Raw genomic sequence first — 20,359 nt, 5'->3', positions numbered from 1 at the left:
ATTATTTCTTCTACAGATACAGAATTAGCAGTTTAAACAAATTTCAAGGTATAAAGTTTGAATATTAAAAACACAAAGAAAAAAATTCATCTTCATTTGCTCTAATTAAGGCTGGACTAGAGTACAAAGCAAGCCACGCTCATGTTTTCTTTCTTTTTTTTTAATTTAAAAAGAAAAAAACCTGATGTCATTAAAAAAAAAAAAAAACACCACATAAAAGAAGAAAGCATTTTTGTGGACACTGATGAGATGGATATTTTAACAGAAACATCATTTGGTTAAGAGTTAGAAAACTACCCTAGGTACTACAATAAACTAGCTGAGTAATCATGAGCAAGGCAATTCACCTCAAGAGAACCTAAACAAACTCTTCTTGTTCAGGGTTAACAGTGTTTTTGGCTTGGAGTTTTTGCTTTGTTTTTTCTTTGCTTGTTTTTAAAGATTTTATTTATTTGAGAGCATGCATGTGCACACCCGTAAGGGGGGGAGAGCTCTGCAGAGGAGGGAGGGAGAAAGAATCTGAAGCAGGTTCCATATTTAGTGGGAAGCCCAACGAGGGGCTCCATCCCAGAACAGTGAGATCATGACCTAAGCCAAAACCAAGAGTCAGACACAAAACTGATTGAGCCACCCAGGTGCTCCTTGCTGTTGTTTGGTTTTGCTTTTAAAGAAATCAAAACTATCACCCATGTCCTCATATTCTATTCCTAAGAAACCAATAACCATATATCCTTTATATTAAGTAGAGTGAGAATTAATTCATTCACCAAACTGGCCACCAGTGATGCACCAAGCTCAAAGATTAGTCTGAATTACTGAAAAGTCTGATACATGGAACACTTAAGAAGTTAACGGCCATAATACAGAGATGTATTCAAGAAAAATTCTTGTAAGCAAATCTCACCTCCCCAAAAATGTTTTCATCATGAATTCTGAAAAAGAACAGATTTAAATTAGAATACCAATGAACTGAGAATTCTAAAGATTTATTTATTTATTTATTTAAGAGAGAGTGTGCAGGGGGGAGGGGCAGAGGGAGAAAGAGTCCTAAGTGGACTCTATGCTTAGCATGGAGCCTGATGCAGGGCTTGATCTCACAACCCCAAGATCACAATCTGAGATAAAACCAAGGCTGGATGCTTAACTGACTATGCCACCTAGGCACACCATAAATGGGAAATTTTAGTCACAAAATATCCCTAAATCTTACTTTGGTTAACTATAAACTCACACAGTACTTTTAAATTTGCACATAAATTCAGACTATAGCTATGCAGCTGGGTTTTTTTTTTTTTTTTTTTTTTTTGACAAATTACAATATTTCCTGTGAACACTGCACGCTGGGTATGGCTAAAAATGCAGGGAATGCTTAACATGTATTTTAATGTTAATATACATAGAAATTTTCACAATGATTACTTGGCAGTGGTTTCCTTGAAAATCATCACCCCTCAGGTTTAACTCTCTATTAAGCAAGAACTTTCTTGTTTAGGGGGGAATCCCTGGGTGGCTCAGCGGTTTAGTGCCTGCCTTTGGCCCAGGGCGTGATCCTGGAGTCCCAGGATTGAGTCCCACGTCGGGCTCCCTGCATGGAGCCTGCTTCTCCCTCTGCCTATGTCTCTGCCTCTCTGTGTGTCTCCTGAGAATAAAGAAATAAAATCTTAAAAAAAGAAAAAAAAAAGAAAGAAATTTCTTGTTTAGCATCTATGTGACATTCACATAGCCAGAACTCACAGTGCTAAACCACAAACACGATACTTTCATTTATTATGAATCTTATAATTGCCTTGGCTGCTGATCCTTCCTGTAGCACACATGCATCAAACTTCCTCTGATCATCTTTCAACAGTACAGATTCAGAAATCTGATCATAAAAAAACAAACCCATGAGTAAAGATAAATACAATACACATAATTCCCTGCTTCTCTGAACAACTATAATTAAAACAGTGCTTTGACAAATAGCAAATAATCAAAATATTTTAAATCACAAAGAATCCTGACTCCTCTACAGGTAATACATATTTTGTCAACCAGAACTCACCTTTGACTTTTGGACTAAAATTAAATTATCTAGCTCTAAATCCCACATTAAAGCTTTCACACAGATTCACAGGGTCTTGGCTTAGTCGAAGAAATACTGCGCCTGGCTGGCACTGTGCATATATATTGACGGCAACCTGGTTCAGAAACACTGCAGCAGGAGTCAGAAGACCCCACGTGGTGTTCCAGCCTTGCCAATTCCTCTCAGTCACTATCTCTAAAAGTTAAGTATGTTCAACAAATAATGGGGAAAATAACAGTTGCTGAATGATACCAAATTGTTCTAAGGTTCAAAGTGGAACAATATGAAAGTGCTACTCTGTAAATTATTAAGCACTATAAAAATGAGAGGTTTTACTAGTATTGGGTATTCAAAAACATCTGATAACTTGAATTTATTTATTTATTTTAATTTATTTTAAATTAAACACACAAAGAGAGGCAGAGACATAGGCAGAAGTAGGCTGCAGCAGGGAGCCTGATGGGGAACTCAATCGCAGGACCCTGGGATCATGACCTGAGCCAAAAGCAGATGCTCAACCACTGAGCCATCCAGGTGCCTCTGAAAACTTGAATTTCATAGAAAATTAATTTTTTCATATCTTACTCTTTAATGAACTAGGGGTTCATAGAACCATCAAAGAAGTGGTTAGAACCACTTGCAGAACTTCGGGGGAAAAAAAAAAAGAAAAAGAAGGAAGAAGGAAAGGAAAGGAAGGAAGGAAGGGAGGGAGGAAATGAGGGCGGAAGGGAAGAAGGAAGGAAAAAACAAATCTCTACGTGGTCCAGTGCCTATCACTGCAGCTTCAGATTTAGTGAGTCAAAAGCAAAGTCCAGAACTCAGGTTTTTTTTTTAAACTCTACACTTGGATTCTGATGCATACCTAAATGCAGTATATAGGGAGTGACAAGCTCAAATATGAACCTATTACTGTACTATTTCAACAGAAACCTCATTTCATGTTTAAATTAAAAGCTATAGCTTGACCCCAACTTTTACATCCATCTTTATGTGACAAATGTATTTTAGAATTGCAGATGCCCAAAGGCAAAGAGTAACTTACTTCCCATTATGAAGAAATCTCTCTTCTCACTGCTTTCCTGTGTCTATGTGTATAAAAGAATTTACTCAGAATGGCACATGTTTAGATCAACTGAGTCAGTTTGGCAGTCTAAAACTTTGATTGAAGTGGGCTGATTTCATAGAAATACATAGAAATACCACCCAATCACCTCAGAATTAGACTTGACTTCTTCTGTGCCTGGTTTAGATGCACCAAGAGTTGTAGTATCATTGCTGCAGTCAGACATACCTAAAAGTAAAATGTGTTAAGCACATATTAAATAATTTAGTTAAAAAAGTTATATAGGGGGGGAGGAGCAAGATGGCGGAAGAGTAGGGTCCCCAAATCACCTGTCTCCACCAAACTACCTAGAAAACCTTCAAATTATCCTGAAAATCTATGAATTCGGCCCGAGATTTAAAGAGAGACCAGCTGGAATGCTACAGTGAGAAGGGTTCGCGCTTCTATCAAGGTAGGAAGACGGGGAAAAAGAAGTAAAGAAACAAAGGCCTCCAAGGGGAGGGGCCTGCGAGGAGCCGGGCTGAGGCCGGGGCGAGTGTCCCCAGGACAGGAGAGCCCCGTCCCGGAGACGCAGGAGCTGCACCGACCTTCCCGGGCGGAAAGGGGCTCGCGGGGAGTTGGAGCAGGACCCAGGAGGGCGGGGATGCCCTCGGGATCCCGGGGACACTAACAGCAACTGCGCGCCCAGGAGAGTGCGCCGAGCTCCCCAAGGGCTGCAGCGCGCACGGCGGGACCCGGCGGGACCCGGAGCAGCTGAAGGGGCTCGGGGGGCGGCTCCGCGGAGGGGGCTGCGCGGCCCCGGGAGCAGCTCGGAGGGGCTCGGGCAGAGGAAGAGGCTCCGTGCGGAGGGGGCTGCGCGGTTCCAGGAGCAGCTCGGAGGGGTTCGGGCGGCGGCTCCGCGGAGGGGGCTGCGCGGCCCGGGAGCGCGAATCCACCAGCGCAGGCTCCGGAGCACAGGGCGCCGGGACACAGCCCAGGATCCCGCCTCCCCCGGGACAGGCAGAGGCCGGGAGGGCCCAGGACAGCAAGGACGCTCCTGCCCCGAGCTGAGCAGATCAGCGGCCCCGCCCCGGAGCCTCCAGGCCCTGCACACGGAGTTCCTGCCGGAGCTGAATCCAGGTTTCCAGAGCTGCCCCGCCACTGGGGCTGTTCCTCCTGCGGCCTCACGGGGTAAACAACCCCCACCGAGCCCTGCACCAGGCAGGGGCAGAGCAGCTCCCCCAACTGCTAACACCTGAAAATCAGCACAACAGGCCCCTCCCCCAGAACACCAGCTAGACGGACAACTTCCAGGAGAAGCCAAGGGACTTAAAGAACACAGAATCAGAAGATACTCCCCGGTGGTTCTTTTTTTGTTTGTTTGTTTTTGTTTTTGTTTTTATTTTGTTTTGCTTTTTGATTTGTTTCCTTCCCCCACCCCCTTTTTTTCTCCTTTCTTTTTCTTTCTCTTTTTCTTCTTTTTTTTTTTTCGTTTTTTTTTTTTCTTCCCTTTTTTTTTTCTCTTTCTCTTTTCTTTCCTTCTTTCTCTCCTCTCTTTTTCTCTTTTTCCCAATACAACTTGCTTTTGGCCACTCTGCACTGAGCAAAATGACTAGAAGGAAAACCTCACCTCAAAAGAAAGAATCAGAAACAGTCCTCTCTCCCACAGAGTTACAAAATCTGGATTACAATTCAATGTCAGAAAGCCAATTCAGAAGCACTATTATACAGCTACTGGTGGCTCTAGAAAAAAGTATAAAGGACTCAAGAGACTTCATGACTGCAGAATTTAGAGCTAATCAGGCAGAAATTAAAAATCAATTGAATGAGATGCAATCCAAACTAGAAGTCCTAACGACGAGGGTTAACGAGGTGGAAGAACGAGTGAGTGACCTAGAAGACAAGTTGATAGCAAAGAGGGAAACTGAGGAAAAAAGAGACAAACAATTAAAAGACCATGAAGATAGATTAAGGGAAATAAACGACAGCCTGAGGAAGAAAAACCTACGTTTAATTGGGGTTCCCGAGGGCGCCGAAAGGGACAGAGGGCCAGAATATGTATTTGAACAAATTCTAGCTGAAAACTTTCCTAATCTGGGAAGGGAAACAGGCATTCAGATCCAGGAAATAGAGAGATCCCCCCCTAAAATCAATAAAAACCGTTCAACACCTCGACATTTAATTGTGAAGCTTGCAAATTCCAAAGATAAGGAGAAGATCCTTAAAGCAGCAAGAGACAAGAAATCCCTGACTTTTATGGGGAGGAGTATTAGGGTAACAGCAGACCTCTCCACAGAGACCTGGCAGGCCAGAAAGGGCTGGCAGGATATATTCAGGGTCCTAAATGAGAAGAACATGCAACCAAGAATACTTTATCCAGCAAGGCTCTCATTCAAAATGGAAGGAGAGATAAAGAGCTTCCAAGACAGGCAGCAACTAAAAGAATATGTGACCTCCAAACCAGCTCTGCAAGAAATTTTAAGGGGGCCTCTTAAAATTCCCCTTTAAGAAGAAGTTCAGTGGAACAGTCCACAAAAACAAAGACTGAATAGATATCATGATGACACTAAACTCATATCTCTCAATAGTAACTCTGAATGTGAACGGGCTTAATGACCCCATCAAAAGGCGCAGGGTTTCAGACTGGATAAAAAAGCAGGACCCATCTATTTGCTGTCTACAAGAGACTCATTTTAGACAGAAGGACACCTACAGCCTGAAAATAAAAGGTTGGAGAACCATTTACCATTCGAATGGTCCTCAAAAGAAAGCAGGGGTAGCCATCCTTATATCAGATAAACTAAAATTTACCCCAAAGACTGTAGTGAGAGATGAAGAGGGACACTATATCATACTTAAAGGATCTATTCAACAAGAGGACTTAACAATCCTCAATATATATGCTCCGAATGTGGGAGCTGCCAAATATATAAATCAATTATTAACCAAAGTGAAGAAATACTTAGATAATAATACACTTATACTTGGTGACTTCAATCTAGCTCTTTCTATACTCGATAGGTCTTCTAAGCAAAACATCTCCAAAGAAACGAGAGCTTTAAATGATACACTGGACCAGATGGATTTCACAGATATCTACAGAACTTTACATCCAAACTCAACTGAATACACATTCTTCTCAAGCGCACATGGAACTTTCTCCAGAATAGACCACATATTGGGTCACAAATCGGGTCTGAACCGATACCAAAAGATTGGGATTGTCCCCTGCATATTCTCGGACCATAATGCCTTGAAATTAGAACTAAATCACAACAAGAAGTTTGGAAGGACCTCAAACACATGGAGGTTAAGGACCATCCTGCTAAAAGATAAAAGGGTCAACCAGGAAATTAAGGAAGAATTAAAAAGATTCATGGAAACTAATGAGAATGAAGATACAACCGTTCAAAATCTTTGGGATGCAGCAAAAGCAGTCCTAAGGGGGAAATACATCGCAATACAAGCATCCATTCAAAAACTGGAAAGAACTCAAATACAAAAGCTAACCTTACACATAAAGGAGCTAGAGAAAAAACAGCAAATAGATCCTACACCCAAGAGAAGAAGGGAATTAATAAAGATTCGAGCAGAACTCAACGAAATCGAGACCAGAAGAACTGTGGAACAGATCAACAGAACCAGGAGTTGGTTCTTTGAAAGAATTAATAAGATAGATAAACCATTAGCCAGCCTTATTAAAAAGAAGAGAGAGAAGACTCAAATTAATAAAATCATGAATGAGAAAGGAGAGATCACTACCAACACCAAGGAAATACAAACGATTTTAAAAACATATTATGAACAGCTATACGCCAATAAATTAGGCAATCTAGAAGAAATGGACGCATTCCTGGAAAGCCACAAACTACCAAAACTGGAACAGGAAGAAATAGAAAACCTGAACAGGCCAATAACCAGGGAGGAAATTGAAGCAGTCATCAAAAACCTCCCAAGACACAAGAGTCCAGGGCCAGATGGCTTTCCAGGAGAATTTTATCAAACGTTTAAAGAAGAAATCATACCTATTCTCCTAAAGCTGTTTGGAAAGATAGAAAGAGATGGAGTACTTCCAAATTCGTTCTATGAAGCCAGCATCACCTTAATTCCAAAGCCAGACAAAGACCCCGCCAAAAAGGAGAATTACAGACCAATATCCCTGATGAACATGGATGCAAAAATTCTCAACAAGATACTGGCCAATAGGATCCAACAGTACATTAAGAAAATTATTCACCATGACCAAGTAGGATTTATCCCTGGGACACAAGGCTGGTTCAACACCCGTAAAACAATCAATGTGATTCATCATATCAGCAAGAGAAAAACCAAGAACCATATGATCCTCTCATTGGATGCAGAGAAAGCATTTGACAAAATACAGCATCCATTCCTGATTAAAACTCTTCAGAGTGTAGGGATAGAGGGAACATTCCTCGACATCTTAAAAGCCATCTATGAAAAGCCCACAGCAAATATCATTCTTAATGGGGAAGCACTGGGAGCCTTTCCCCTAAGATCAGGAACAAGACAGGGATGTCCACTCTCCCCACTGCTATTCAACATAGTACTGGAAGTCCTAGCCTCAGCAATCAGACAACAAAAAGACATTAAAGGCATTCAAATTGGCAAAGAAGAAGTCAAACTCTCTCTCTTCGCCGATGACATGATACTCTACATAGAAAACCCAAAAGTCTCCACCCCAAGATTGCTAGAACTCATACAGCAATTCGGTAGCGTGGCAGGATACAAAATCAATGCCCAGAAGTCAGTGGCATTTCTATACACTAACAATGAGACTGAAGAAAGAGAAATTAAGGAGTCAATCCCATTTACAATTGCACCCAAAAGCATAAGATACCTAGGAATAAACCTCACCAAAGATGTAAAGGATCTATACCCTCAAAACTATAGAACTCTTCTGAAAGAAATTGAGGAAGACACAAAGAGATGGAAAAATATTCCATGCTCATGGATTGGCAGAATTAATATTGTGAAAATGTCAATGTTACCCAGGGCAATATACACGTTTAATGCAATCCCTATCAAAATACCATGGACTTTCTTCAGAGAGTTAGAACAAATTATTTTAAGATTTGTGTGGAATCAGAAAAGACCCCGAATAGCCAGGGGAATTTTAAAAAAGAAAACCATATCTGGGGGCATCACAATGCCAGATTTCAGGTTGTACTACAAAGCTGTGGTCATCAAGACAGTGTGGTACTGGCACAAAAACAGACACATAGATCAGTGGAACAGAATAGAGAATCCAGAAGTGGACCCTGAACTTTATGGGCAACTAATATTCGATAAAGGAGGAAAGACTATCCATTGGAAGAAAGACAGTCTCTTCAATAAATGGTGCTGGGAAAATTGGACATCCACATGCAGAAGAATGAAACTAGACCACTCTCTTTCACCATACACAAAGATAAACTCAAAATGGATGAAAGATCTAAATGTGAGACAAGATTCCATCAAAATCCTAGAGAAGAACACAGGCAACACCCTTTTTGAACTCGGCCATAGTAACTTCTTGCAAGATACATCCACAAAGGCAAAAGAAACAAAAGCAAAAATGAACTATTGGGACTTCATCAAGATAAGAAGCTTTTGCACAGCAAAGGATACAGTCAACAAAACTCAAAGACAACCTACAGAATGGGAGAAGATATTTGCAAATGACATATCAGATAAAGGGCTAGTTTCCAAGATCTATAAAGAACTTATTAAACTCAACACCAAAGAAACAAACAATCCAATCATGAAATGGGCAAAAGACATGAACAGAAATCTCACAGAGGAAGACATAGACATGGCCAACATGCATATGAGAAAATGCTCTGCATCACTTGCCATCAGGGAAATACAAATCAAAACCACAATGAGATACCACCTCACACCAGTGAGAATGGGGAAAATTAACAAGGCAGGAAACAACAAATGTTGGAGAGGATGCGGAGAAAAGGGAACCCTCCTACACTGTTGGTGGGAATGTGAACTTGTGCAGCCACTCTGGAAAACTGTGTGGAGGTTCCTCAAACAGTTAAAAATATACCTGCCCTACGACCCAGCAATTGCACTGTTGGGGATTTACCCCAAAGATACAAATGCAATGAAACGCCGGGACACCTGCACCCCGATGTTTCTAGCAGCAATGGCCACTATAGCCAAACTGTGGAAGGAGCCTCGGTGTCCAACGAAAGATGAATGGATAAAGAAGATGTGGTTTATGTATACAATGGAATATTACTCAGCTATTAGAAATGACAAATACCCACCATTTGCTTTAACGTGGATGGAACTGGAGGGTATTATGCTGAGTGAAGTAAGTCAGTCGGAGAAGGACAAACATTATATGTTCTCATTCATTTGGGGAATATAAATAATAGTGAAAGGGAAAATAAGGGAAGGGAGAAGAAATGTGTGGGAAATATCAGAAAGGGAGACAGAACGTAAAGACTGCTAACTCTGGGAAACGAACTAGGGGTGGTAGAAGGGGAGGAGGGCGGGGGGTGGGAGTGAATGGGTGACGGGCACTGGGTGTTATTCTGTATGTTAGTAAATTGAACACCAATAAAAAAAAAATAATTAAAAAAAAAAAAAAAAAAAAATGAACCCAGAAAAAAAAAAAAAAAAAAAAAAAAAAAAAAGTTATATAATCTCACCAATATTCTTACAAATATTCTGTAACATACTAATCTATTTGCAGTCAGAATGTGCTTTGCAAAGTGATCTACAATCACATGAGTATCTACTAATTATAACAGGTAACAATTCTAAAAAAGCAAAAATCCAAAAAAAGTATTTACGCAGAATGTAAAAATACAGACCTCAATTGACTAAGAAATAATTCTGTAAAATCATTTTAGATATGAAATAGCATTAAAAGATCAAAGGGTCAACTTGATTTGACAGATCAAACTCATATCCAAAGATATCTGAAGCGAAAATATTATTCATGGCCTACATAAACACAAAGTTTTAGACCAGAACTCAGACCTCTTCTACTTCCCTGGCCAGTGCTCCTTCGAAACTTTGATATGACTGTTCATTCTAAGTGAAACACTATACCAAAATTTTATTAAATAAAATTTTAATTAGAAAAAAAAGTTTAATGAGCTATTTTTGCTTCTAACTTATTCAACACCATTTAGAGAATACCAACTATATATGAAGAACTCTGCTAGGCACTAAGGAGAAAGAAGAATAAAACCTAATTCACATTCTATGAGTACTCTGAATCTAGTCAGGGAGACATAATTACAAGACACCATGTTCGGTACTATAATGCAAAGAAACACATTTTTACTTTTGAAATACACTGCAGAGAACAATTTTACAATTCATCACAACTTCATCTCATCACATGGGTATTTTATCATCTACATCACCACAGGAAGAAAGGTGAGTACCATATAATAAGATATTTTAAGAGAGAGAGAAAGAGACCATATTCACATAACTTTTATTACAGAATAGTGTTATAATTGTTCTCCTTTATTATTGTTGTTAACTCTTAATGAGCCTAATTTATAAATTAAACTTTATCATAGGTATGTACATGTAGGAAAAAACATAGTATATATAGGGTTTGGTACTATCCAGTTTCAGGCATCCACTGGTGGTTTTAGAATGTACTCCCCACAGATAAAGGGAGACTACTATAAAGAACCCTTAAAGAAAAAAATATAAAAACCAGATTGAGAGCAGAAAAAAGTCATGAACAGAAAATTCACATACACACAAAAAAATATTAAAATTGCCCTCCAAAATATAAAAATGTTCAAATTCATACATAATTAGACAAAGTGCAAGTTAAAACAAACAACACCAAGATACCATTTCTCACCTATAAGACTGGCAAAAAAAAATATTATATTTAAAATATAACAAAAACATTGTTAGTGCGGAAGTAAGGTAAAACAGACACTATCATATATTGCTGATAGGAATACATATTGGTACAAACATCCTGGAGGGAATTTTGGTGATGCCTAAGAATATCATATATGGATTTATTGTTGGACCCAGTAATCTCATTTCTAGGAATGTACCCTGCAAATATACCTCCATCAATACAAAAATACATAAACATTATTCTTCATAAATGTAAAATGTTGGAAACATCCTAAATGCCTGTACATAGGAAAATGATCAAATAAACTATGGTACATCCAAAGAGTGGAGTACTATGCAACTGTAAACAAAAATTAGGAAGATCTCTACGATATGCAGTGATTTTCAGGACATTTTGTTAAGTGAAAAAAGTAAAATCCAAAAATACTTCATATAACTCTTTTGTTCTTAGTTCATGTAATAACAAAGGGATATATTAAAGTACACGTTTCTGCTCATTAGAACAAAAGAAATACAAGGATAGACCAAACACTAAGGAGATAGGTTTCCTACAGGGATTAAGTAGGAAAGGAGTGAAATAAAGTAGGAAATGGAAATAAGTACCAGGGATAAGGAGGGAATGACACTTCTCTGAATACATATTTGCAAATAATTCTCATTCTTAGGACCATAGTAATAATTTCACATACCCATCATTAAAAAAATAATTAAAACCAAACAGGATTTGAAGGGAACTCAAAATAGTATAAACACACCAACCAAATGAACCTAACAGTAGTATAAATGAATAACTATGGGAAGGGAAGATGTAAGGGGTAAAGAGAAAGGGAGGAGCCAGAGAAGGAGGAAAGAGTATCTTGACTCGATACCTTTCGGCTAAAGGCAAAAACAATCATATTTAAATGCCGTTAATCTAGTGAGTAATCTGGTTTCTCACAAGACTATGGGTTAATAATTCTGATATTATGTGTATACTAGAACTGAACAAATAAGGAGTGTCTGGGTGACTTAGTCGGTTCAGCATCTGACTCTTGATTTTGGCTCAGGTTGTCATCTTGGGGTTGTGAGATTGAGCCTCATGTTGGGCTCTTTGCTGGGCAAGGGGCCTGCTTGAGACTCAGGATTCTCTTTCCCCACCAATCTCTCTTTCTCTCTCTTCCCCTTAAAAAAAAAAAAAATTGAACAAATAAGTAAAAAGAACATAGATACTGAGAGCTAGGTTTCTCACTGTTGGAGAAAAGTTATAAACAAAGAGAGAAATGCTAAAATGAACCTTGTGGTGTTGGACTGGAATTGGAATTATAAGTATAAACTCATGGTTTTTAATGTATGTATGTGTGTGTTAGCATGCATGTATGTTTGTGTAGTGTGTGCTATAGGTTTCCAGGCTTTAATCAATAAGAAGGCCTAGAGAGACTGATACCCAGCAACAATGAGTATACCTGGTGCTTGGATCTTGGTCTCTAAACACCATTCTCCAATAAAGGAACCCCAGTTCTTTGGGAGAAGTGGTTGATTCTAAGGCTGGGGCAGGGAAAATACAAGATGAGCCTGAAGCTACTTCTGGTGTCAGAAAGTAAGAAGTTAAAAAAACAAAATAAAACAAAACATGAGAGTCTATCAAAAGAACACAGGAGCCAACCTGAAGGAGTCCCTAATGGCCAATTCTGGAATAAACTGAGCAACAAAATAAATAATATTACTGGATTTAGATCCATAGATTAAAACAAAGGAGCCCATAATGATATAAATAAATAGCCAAATAAATAAGTAAACAAGGATAAAGAGACAATACTTCATACAAGAGAATTTCAATTAATAAACAGAAAAGAGGGAAACCGAATAACTATATGGCAAATATCACAGTAATAAATGTTGCAGACAAGATCCACTGATAGATGCAAAGATTAGAGGGCAAAAGTTTGAGGAGAAACAAGATTTACTTAATTTCCAAGTATCACTCACAAGGTACTTATGAACTGAAAAGGGAAAGATAATAAAATGAAGGAACTTACAGTTCATAGTGAAGAAACTCAACAGATCTAACTTAACCAAGTAATCACAAAACATCATAATTCCCTTGAAACACTGCTCTGAGAAGGACACTACTTTGTTTTTCTGATATACTTGCCAAAAATGCATAAGCTCAGTCCTATCATGAGAAAATATTGGACTAACACAAACATGTATGTTCCACAAAATAATCCATACTCTTTAAAAATGTCATGTTTCCTAGGTAGGATCCTGGAACAGAAAAAAGGGCAGTAGAAAATTTGGTTAAAGTCTAATAAGGTCTGTAGTTTAGTTAGTAATATTACAACGTTAGTTACCTATTCTTGATAATTATAGTCATGTAAAATGCTAGCATTCAGGAAAGTGAGATGAAGAATATAAAGAAACTATACTATTTTTGCAAGTCTAAAATGAGATCAAAATTAAAGTTTTTTAAAAACAGGAAGAAATTCTGAATAAAGGCAGAAGAATTGCCCTCAGATAAAAGGAGGAAATCACTTCCACTGAGGGAAGAATGAGAGGAGGAAAGAACCCCTGGAGATAGTAGAGCGGAATGGAAAACAGAAGAAAGTTAAGGCAATTCACTTTTGCTGTCTTCTACTTTCTTAAGAAATAGGAGTTATTATCTGCTCCCTTGTGTTTATCAGCAGCACCAAATAGGAAAATATATCATTATCATTCAGCTCAAGAAAAGGCCAAATAACCCCAGGCATATAGGGGAAACAGGAAATCAAATTTCTGAGAATTACAAAGATAGGTACTAAATCTGTGTTTTAATCATATTCTTGAAATGCTCTGACCTTCTTCACATTTTTTTTCGAAGTTTGTTCGCAACTTTCATAACTAATATACACAGGAACAAAAAGATTTAAAAAGTTAATGACTTGTACTTTTTAAGTAGTATTTTTTTTTATGGATGTATTTATTCATGAGAGACACGGAGAGGCAGAGACATAGGCAGAGGGAGAAGCAGGCTCCCCGTGGGACTCGAGCCCAATGTGGGACACGATCCCAGGACCTCAAGATCATGACCTGAACCAAAGGCAGACGCTCAACCACTGAGCCACCTAGGTGCCCAGTAGTGTGTTTTTTGATCTTTACATAAATTCAGTTATCTTTAAAAACTGTTTTCAAAAAAGGGGCCCTGGGTGATTTGGTCGTTTAAGCATCTGCCTTCCATTCCGGTCATGATCCTAGGGTCCCGGGATGGAGCCCTGTGTCTTCAGGCTCCCTGCTCAGTGGGGAACCTCTATCTCCCCCTTTCTCTGCCCCCCCTTGCACCCTTTCTCTCTCTCAAATGAATAAATAAAATAAAATAAAACTTTTCGAAACAGAATGATAAATCACTATTACAAAACTATCATTAATGCTCAGGTCTCATATGCCAACTTGTACTGCAGGCCAAAAATGCCTCAAGTCATCTCTGGGGCTCTACTTCTATAAATCAGCCAGAGGTATTCATTAACTAATGAGTATAAGAACAAATGACCTATAAAGTTAATTATTAATTAGTATTTGTAAAAAGTGCATAAATAATATCACCTAAAGTTTATAATTCATCCAACTGCTTGGGGTGGTTTTTTATTTTATTATTAAAATCACATTTTAATTTCCATAAACTAATAAAATCACATTTTAATTTCCATAAACTGAATAAACTAGATCTATGTAGAGGGAAATTACATAAGAACTTTAACTGGAATTTAATTAGGGAGAATTCTATACCCTACAATACTTAAATGCATTTAGATTCTTCCTAGGAACCAAGAAAGAGAAGCCAGAAGGTACTGTACTAGATTTGTCAGGATACCGGAAGTAGAAACAAAAGATTTTGTGGATACCAGAAAAGAAACACTGAATTTAGTTTTCATGATGCCAATGAGTGAAAGACTAGAAGTCTAACACTAAAGGATAAACACATCAGTCTAGATAATTAAAAAACAGAAAGCTTTGACAAAATATAGTTAATTCTCAATTACATGTAATAATGGGAAACAATTTAAAAATCAATATTCAGGGGTTTCTGGCTGGCTTATTTGGAAGAGCATGCAACTGTTCATTGGGGTCATGAGTTCAAGCCCCATCCTGGGTGTAAAGATTACTAAAAAAAAATAATAAACTTAAAAAAAATCAATATTCAACTATTCCCATCTCTACCATCATTACTAATTTTTAATCAAGTAATAAAATTAAAAGTCTTATTTTCCCCGTTCAGATTGTGTTACAGAGAAACTAATGAGAAGTAAAATGGTAGAATTCTCAAAAGTAAATTAAGCTCTGAAAAGAAAACTGGGTGTAAATAAAATCTCAATTATTTAATGTATTGCAGCCTCATTCTTCATAGATGACTAGTTGAGTTCCAGAATATTAGCAGTAAGGCCAACCAAGAACCAAAAGAATTGGAGTACTTTAATTCTGTTCCTAAATTCCAAAACTATATAAAATAAGCCCCTCAATGTTCACAGGTAATATTTTTCAGTGGAAAAAAGTTCAGAGTAAATAATCTAAGAATATAGCTTAAACATAGATACAGATTGTTACATATAAAATATTTATAAATATATGCATTACATGAGTTGGTGTATATTTTTTAGAAGCAACGGCAACAAGAATGAGCACACACAGTTCCCAGACATTGATTTCTTATACCATTCTCCAATAAAGGGAACCAGCACTCCTTGGAAAAATGGCTGATTCTAGGGCTGGGGCAGGAAATACAGATGAGCCTGGAACATCTTATAGTGCCAGAAAGTAAAAGATGTGCTAAAATAGAAACAAAAACAAAAACAAACCCCACCAACAACAAACCAAACAAAACAACAAAATCCTAACAATGATGCGGATATGTCAAAGGAATATAAAAACCAACTGAAAGAGCTCCCAATGGCCAAAGCTGAAGCAATCTGTGTGGGGGAAAAAAAAAAGTTGTACTGGATTATAAGTCAAAGTGTAAAGTAAATATCCAGGAGTCAATATTTATATAAACAAATTAGGGACATCTGGGTGGCTCAGCAGTTTAGCGCCCGCCTTTGGCCCGGGGCGTGATCCTGGAGCCCCAGGAAAGAGTCCCATGTCAGGCTCCCTGCATGGACCCTGCTTCTCCCTCTGCCTGGGTCTCTGCCTCTTTCTCTCTGTGCCTCTCATGAATAAATAAATATTTTTTAAAAAAATAAACAAATGATTGACTCAGTTAATAAAAGAAGATGAATTTCCCTTGCAGAAGAATTCCAAAAAATTCACACATAAACTCCACTATTAAGGAGATAGAGAATACAACTACTCATTAACCATGTACTTCATATAATAGTGCCTTTCTTCTAGAAAGTACAATATGCAAAAATGGGGGGAAGAGTAACTTTATAGAGGACAAACCTGATAAACCCTATCTCAAGCTAGGTGACCAAGGTTAACAGCAACAGTGGTAAGGCACTCTGAGTATTCACTCTTTATGGATGATGAATATGTCCCTTTACCTCTGTGGGTTTTCCTCCCCAAAACACATTACCCAGTCTAATCCTAAGAACAGCATCAGATAAATCCCAATTAAGGGAAAGTTTACAAAGTACCCGACCAGTAATTCTCAAAACTATCAACCTGAATCAAAATCAAAGTCTGAGAACCAGTCAAAACCAAGATGGCACATGACACTAAATCTAATTTGGTATCCAAGAACAGAAAAAGTTCATTAGGAGAAAACTGATGGAATTTGAACACAGATTAGTACGTATGAATACTAGAGTTCAAGAGTTGTGACAAATGTACCATACTAATGCATATGTTAATAATAGGAGAAACTGGCAGGGGATATACAGGAATCTCTACACTATCTGCAATAATTCTTTTTTTTTTTTAAGATTTTATTTATTTATTCATAGGGACACAGAGAGGGAGGGAGAGAGGCAGAGACCCAGGCAGAGGGAGAAGTAGGCTCCATGCAGGGAGCCTGACGTGGGACTCAATCCCGGGTCTCTGGAATCACGCCCTGGACTGAAGGCGATGCTAAAGCTCTGAGCCACCAGGGCTGCCCTCCAATAATTCTAAAAATCTAAAACTATTCTAAAATAATTCTATAAATCTAAAACTATTATAATATAATCTAAGAGTCCTGTGCTATATTTTATATTATATAAGTTATCATATATGATGTTTTCATGCACTTACAGAACAGTATAACTATCAATTTAACTATTTTAACTACTATATTTATAAATATTCATATTCAAAATCCTGTATTATAAAACTTCATGAATTGACATCTACTTCGAAATTCAATCAATATTTAGGTATTAGGGGCAGCCCCGGTAGCTTAGCGGTTTAGCGCCGCCTTCAGTCTGGGGCCAGATCCTGGAGACCAGGGATCCAGTCCTACGTCAGGCTCCCTGCATGGAGCCTGCTTCTCCCTCTCCTGTGTCTCTGCCTCTCTCCCTCCCTCTCTCTGTCTTCTCATGAATAAATAAATAAAATCTTAAAAAAAAAAAATTAGGTATCAGGTACTAAGGCTAGGTCATAGGGATTTAAGATGAGCCAAAAAAGAAAATAAGATTTGGCCCCTATCTTCATGGAGTTTGAAGGCAATGGAAGAGAAAGAGAATCATATAGTCACACACAAAATGTAAATTGTAACTGTGGTAAATGTATGACCTGGGAGTTAGAGTATCTAATCTGAGAGGTTATACAGTATTCCCTCAGGAAACAAAACTTCTGCTGAAGTGTGAAGTATAAGTAGGAGCTAACAAAAAGTGAAATATAAAGAAGTGATCCAGACACGGAGAAAAAAAGCATGTGCAAAGGTTCTGTAAAGGCAAAGAGCAAGACAAGTACAAAGGACTAAAAAGGTGGCCAGCATAGTTGTAGTGGAGAGGTAAGCAGAACACAGTAAAAGATGAGGCTGGAGGATGAGGATGAGTTAACAATTGTTAAGGGGTTTTATTTTTACCTGAGAAGCAACAGGAGGCCATTGAAAGATTGGGGAGGAGGAGAGAAGAGTGAGAATCAGATGTGTGTTTCAAAATAAACCAGCCTTCAGGATGGTTAATGGATTAGAGAGGGGCCAGAATAGAAGTGGGCAGACAAGAATGGGCAATTGTAGAAATTCAAGCAAGATGATGGTAACAAACTAAAGTGGTGGTAGTGGAAATGGGAAGAAGTAAACAGATTCAAAAGATATTAGGAAAGTAAGATTAATAAAACTTGTTGACAGACTGGATGTAATCAGGAGAGGGAGTTATTAAGAACGATCTAGTTTCTGGATTTTACAACTGGAAAGATAATGGAGACACTCAATGAAATAAGGAACAAAGAAAGAGGATGAACTTTGGGGGGGGGCATGAAGGGGAAATCAATTTAGTTTTAGACATGTTGTATTTAAGATACTTTTAATACACTCAAGAGAGGGCACCAACTAGAAAGCAAGATATACAGGTCTAGAGCTCAGAGGAGATAGAAAACACAACCTCAGAAAAGCTGTCATCTTTATCCTAGAAAAGCAGCTAACTCTAATCCCCAAGTATCCTCGAAAAACATTAGACTTTGACCATCTGGATTTAGTTAAAACAAAAAGCCATGAGAGAATATGGCAGTAATGTTTTCCATCAGCTAAAACAAAAAATGTTAGGCACCATGGGGAATACAGAGATTTTTTAAATCTTGGTTCAATAGTACAGCAATTATGTCACTAATTATATAATATTTTAAAGTTTTAGCAGGGCTGACCAATGTTGGGAATGTTTTATACCTGTGCTATCCAGTGAAGTAGCCACTTAGCCACACGTGGCTGCTGAGCACCTGAAATGTGACTGAGGGACTGAATTTTTAATCCTATTGTAATTAACTTAAATAGCCACATGTGGCCAGTGGCTATGGTATCAGAACTGGTTTAGAGCTTCCTCATCTATTCCATCTAATCCCCAGCAGTTACCCTGTGAATTAACTGACAGTGGGTATGGATGATAGAGGGATTAGAGCACTAGGAACTTTCATTCCGTCTGCTTATGATATTATTTGAATTTTAATTTCAAGAATATGTAGTACTTGTGTAATTAAAATATTTTATTTTAAAAGTCATTAATATGCCATATAAATTAAGAAATACAGAACAAATAAAAATAATTTGTAAATCTACCTTTAAGAAACAATCTATAATTAATGCTTAGTCAGATATGAAGAGGACTATATTTTTTTTAATTTTTATTTATTTATGATAGTCACAGAGAGAGAGAGAGAGAGAGGCAGAGACACAGGCAGAGGGAGAAGCAGGCTCCATGCACCAGGAGCCCGATGTGGGGCCCAATAAAAAACACCAACGGCCCAATAAAAAACTGAGTCTTATTACTTCACTCTTCTATCCCACCTGCATCTCCAAACACCTTGGAAATCCTTCTTTTTGGGGGAGGGGGGGAATCCTTTTAAAAAGACAGCCACTGGGCAGCCCAGGTGGCTCAGCAGTTTAGCGCCGCCTTCAGCCCAGGGTGTGATCCTGGAGACCGGGGATAGAGTCCCACATCAGGCTCCCTGCGTGGAGCTGCTTCTCCCTCTGCCTGTGTCTCTGCCCCCCTCCCCCATGTCTCTCATGAATAAATAAATAAAATCTATAAAAAATAAAATAAAATAAAATACAAAGACAGCCACCATGTCTACAACTTAAGCTCAAAACTGCCAAAAATAGACACTTAATAGTCCACTTGCCTACTTTCCCTTACCACTATCACTATCACCTTTTGCCACCAATGTCACACACTTTAACTGGAACCCAATCTCTACCCTACAATGTCAGAAATCATTTATCACTATAGTGAAAAGAGTACAAGCTCTGGAGTAGAGCAACTTTGGCTGTGAGTCTGTGATTCTCCTCCTTTTATAGCTTGGGTGACTACTACTATACCTGTTTCTTTATTTGGTTTCTATACCTGTTTCTTTATTTGTTAATAGGAAATAAGAATATCTAATATATAGCATCTATAAAGCACAGTGCCTGGCCAGAACAGCACTTAATAAATGACGACTATCATGGACTTCTCTGTACCTATCACTATCCTAGATGCCCTGAAGGTAGCACTCAAACTCAACCGATAGGGTCTTGGTCATCCTGGAGATTACATGCCACTGACTTAACCCCCAGGGACTCTTTCCACCTGGGATTTGAATTCCTGATCCATCCCTTATTAGGTACATGACCTTATACAAATCACTATCTAAAAATCTTAATTTCTTCATTTCTAACATGGTAATATTTTTTTCACCACCTACTTGATATAGCTGGAGTAAAACTAAAATGAAATGTGCTTTGTAAATTATTATACACTAAATAAACAGAAGGTATTAAACAAAGAGTAACATATTCCTCTTCTCTAAGGCAAAGGTTTCCCACCAGTGTGCCAAGA

At 38.3% G+C, this 20,359-nt stretch overlaps 1 protein-coding gene across 8 annotated transcripts in view; it reads right to left on the bottom strand.

Moving 5' to 3' along the window:
• Positions 1-20,359, bottom strand: part of ARFIP1 (ADP ribosylation factor interacting protein 1) — a 137,917-nt gene that overhangs the window by 113,757 nt on the left and 3,801 nt on the right. For 2 of the 8 annotated variants that reach the window (XM_038559042.1, XM_038559043.1), the window contains exon 2: positions 3,277-3,356. The exons of 5 other annotated variants lie outside the window; for them this stretch is intronic. In XM_038559042.1, the coding sequence (XP_038414970.1) occupies positions 3,277-3,354 (78 nt within the window). In that variant the 5' untranslated portion in view covers positions 3,355-3,356. Of the gene's footprint in view, positions 1-904; positions 933-3,276; positions 3,357-20,359 lie in introns of all 8 variants that reach the window. One more of the 8 variants, XM_038559050.1, reaches the window with a different exon arrangement.

Source organism: Canis lupus, chromosome 15 (genome assembly GCF_011100685.1).
Source record: "Canis lupus familiaris isolate Mischka breed German Shepherd chromosome 15, alternate assembly UU_Cfam_GSD_1.0, whole genome shotgun sequence".
Lineage (NCBI taxonomy): Eukaryota > Metazoa > Chordata > Mammalia > Carnivora > Canidae > Canis > Canis lupus.
This window is presented reverse-complemented; position numbering and strand designations above follow the sequence as displayed.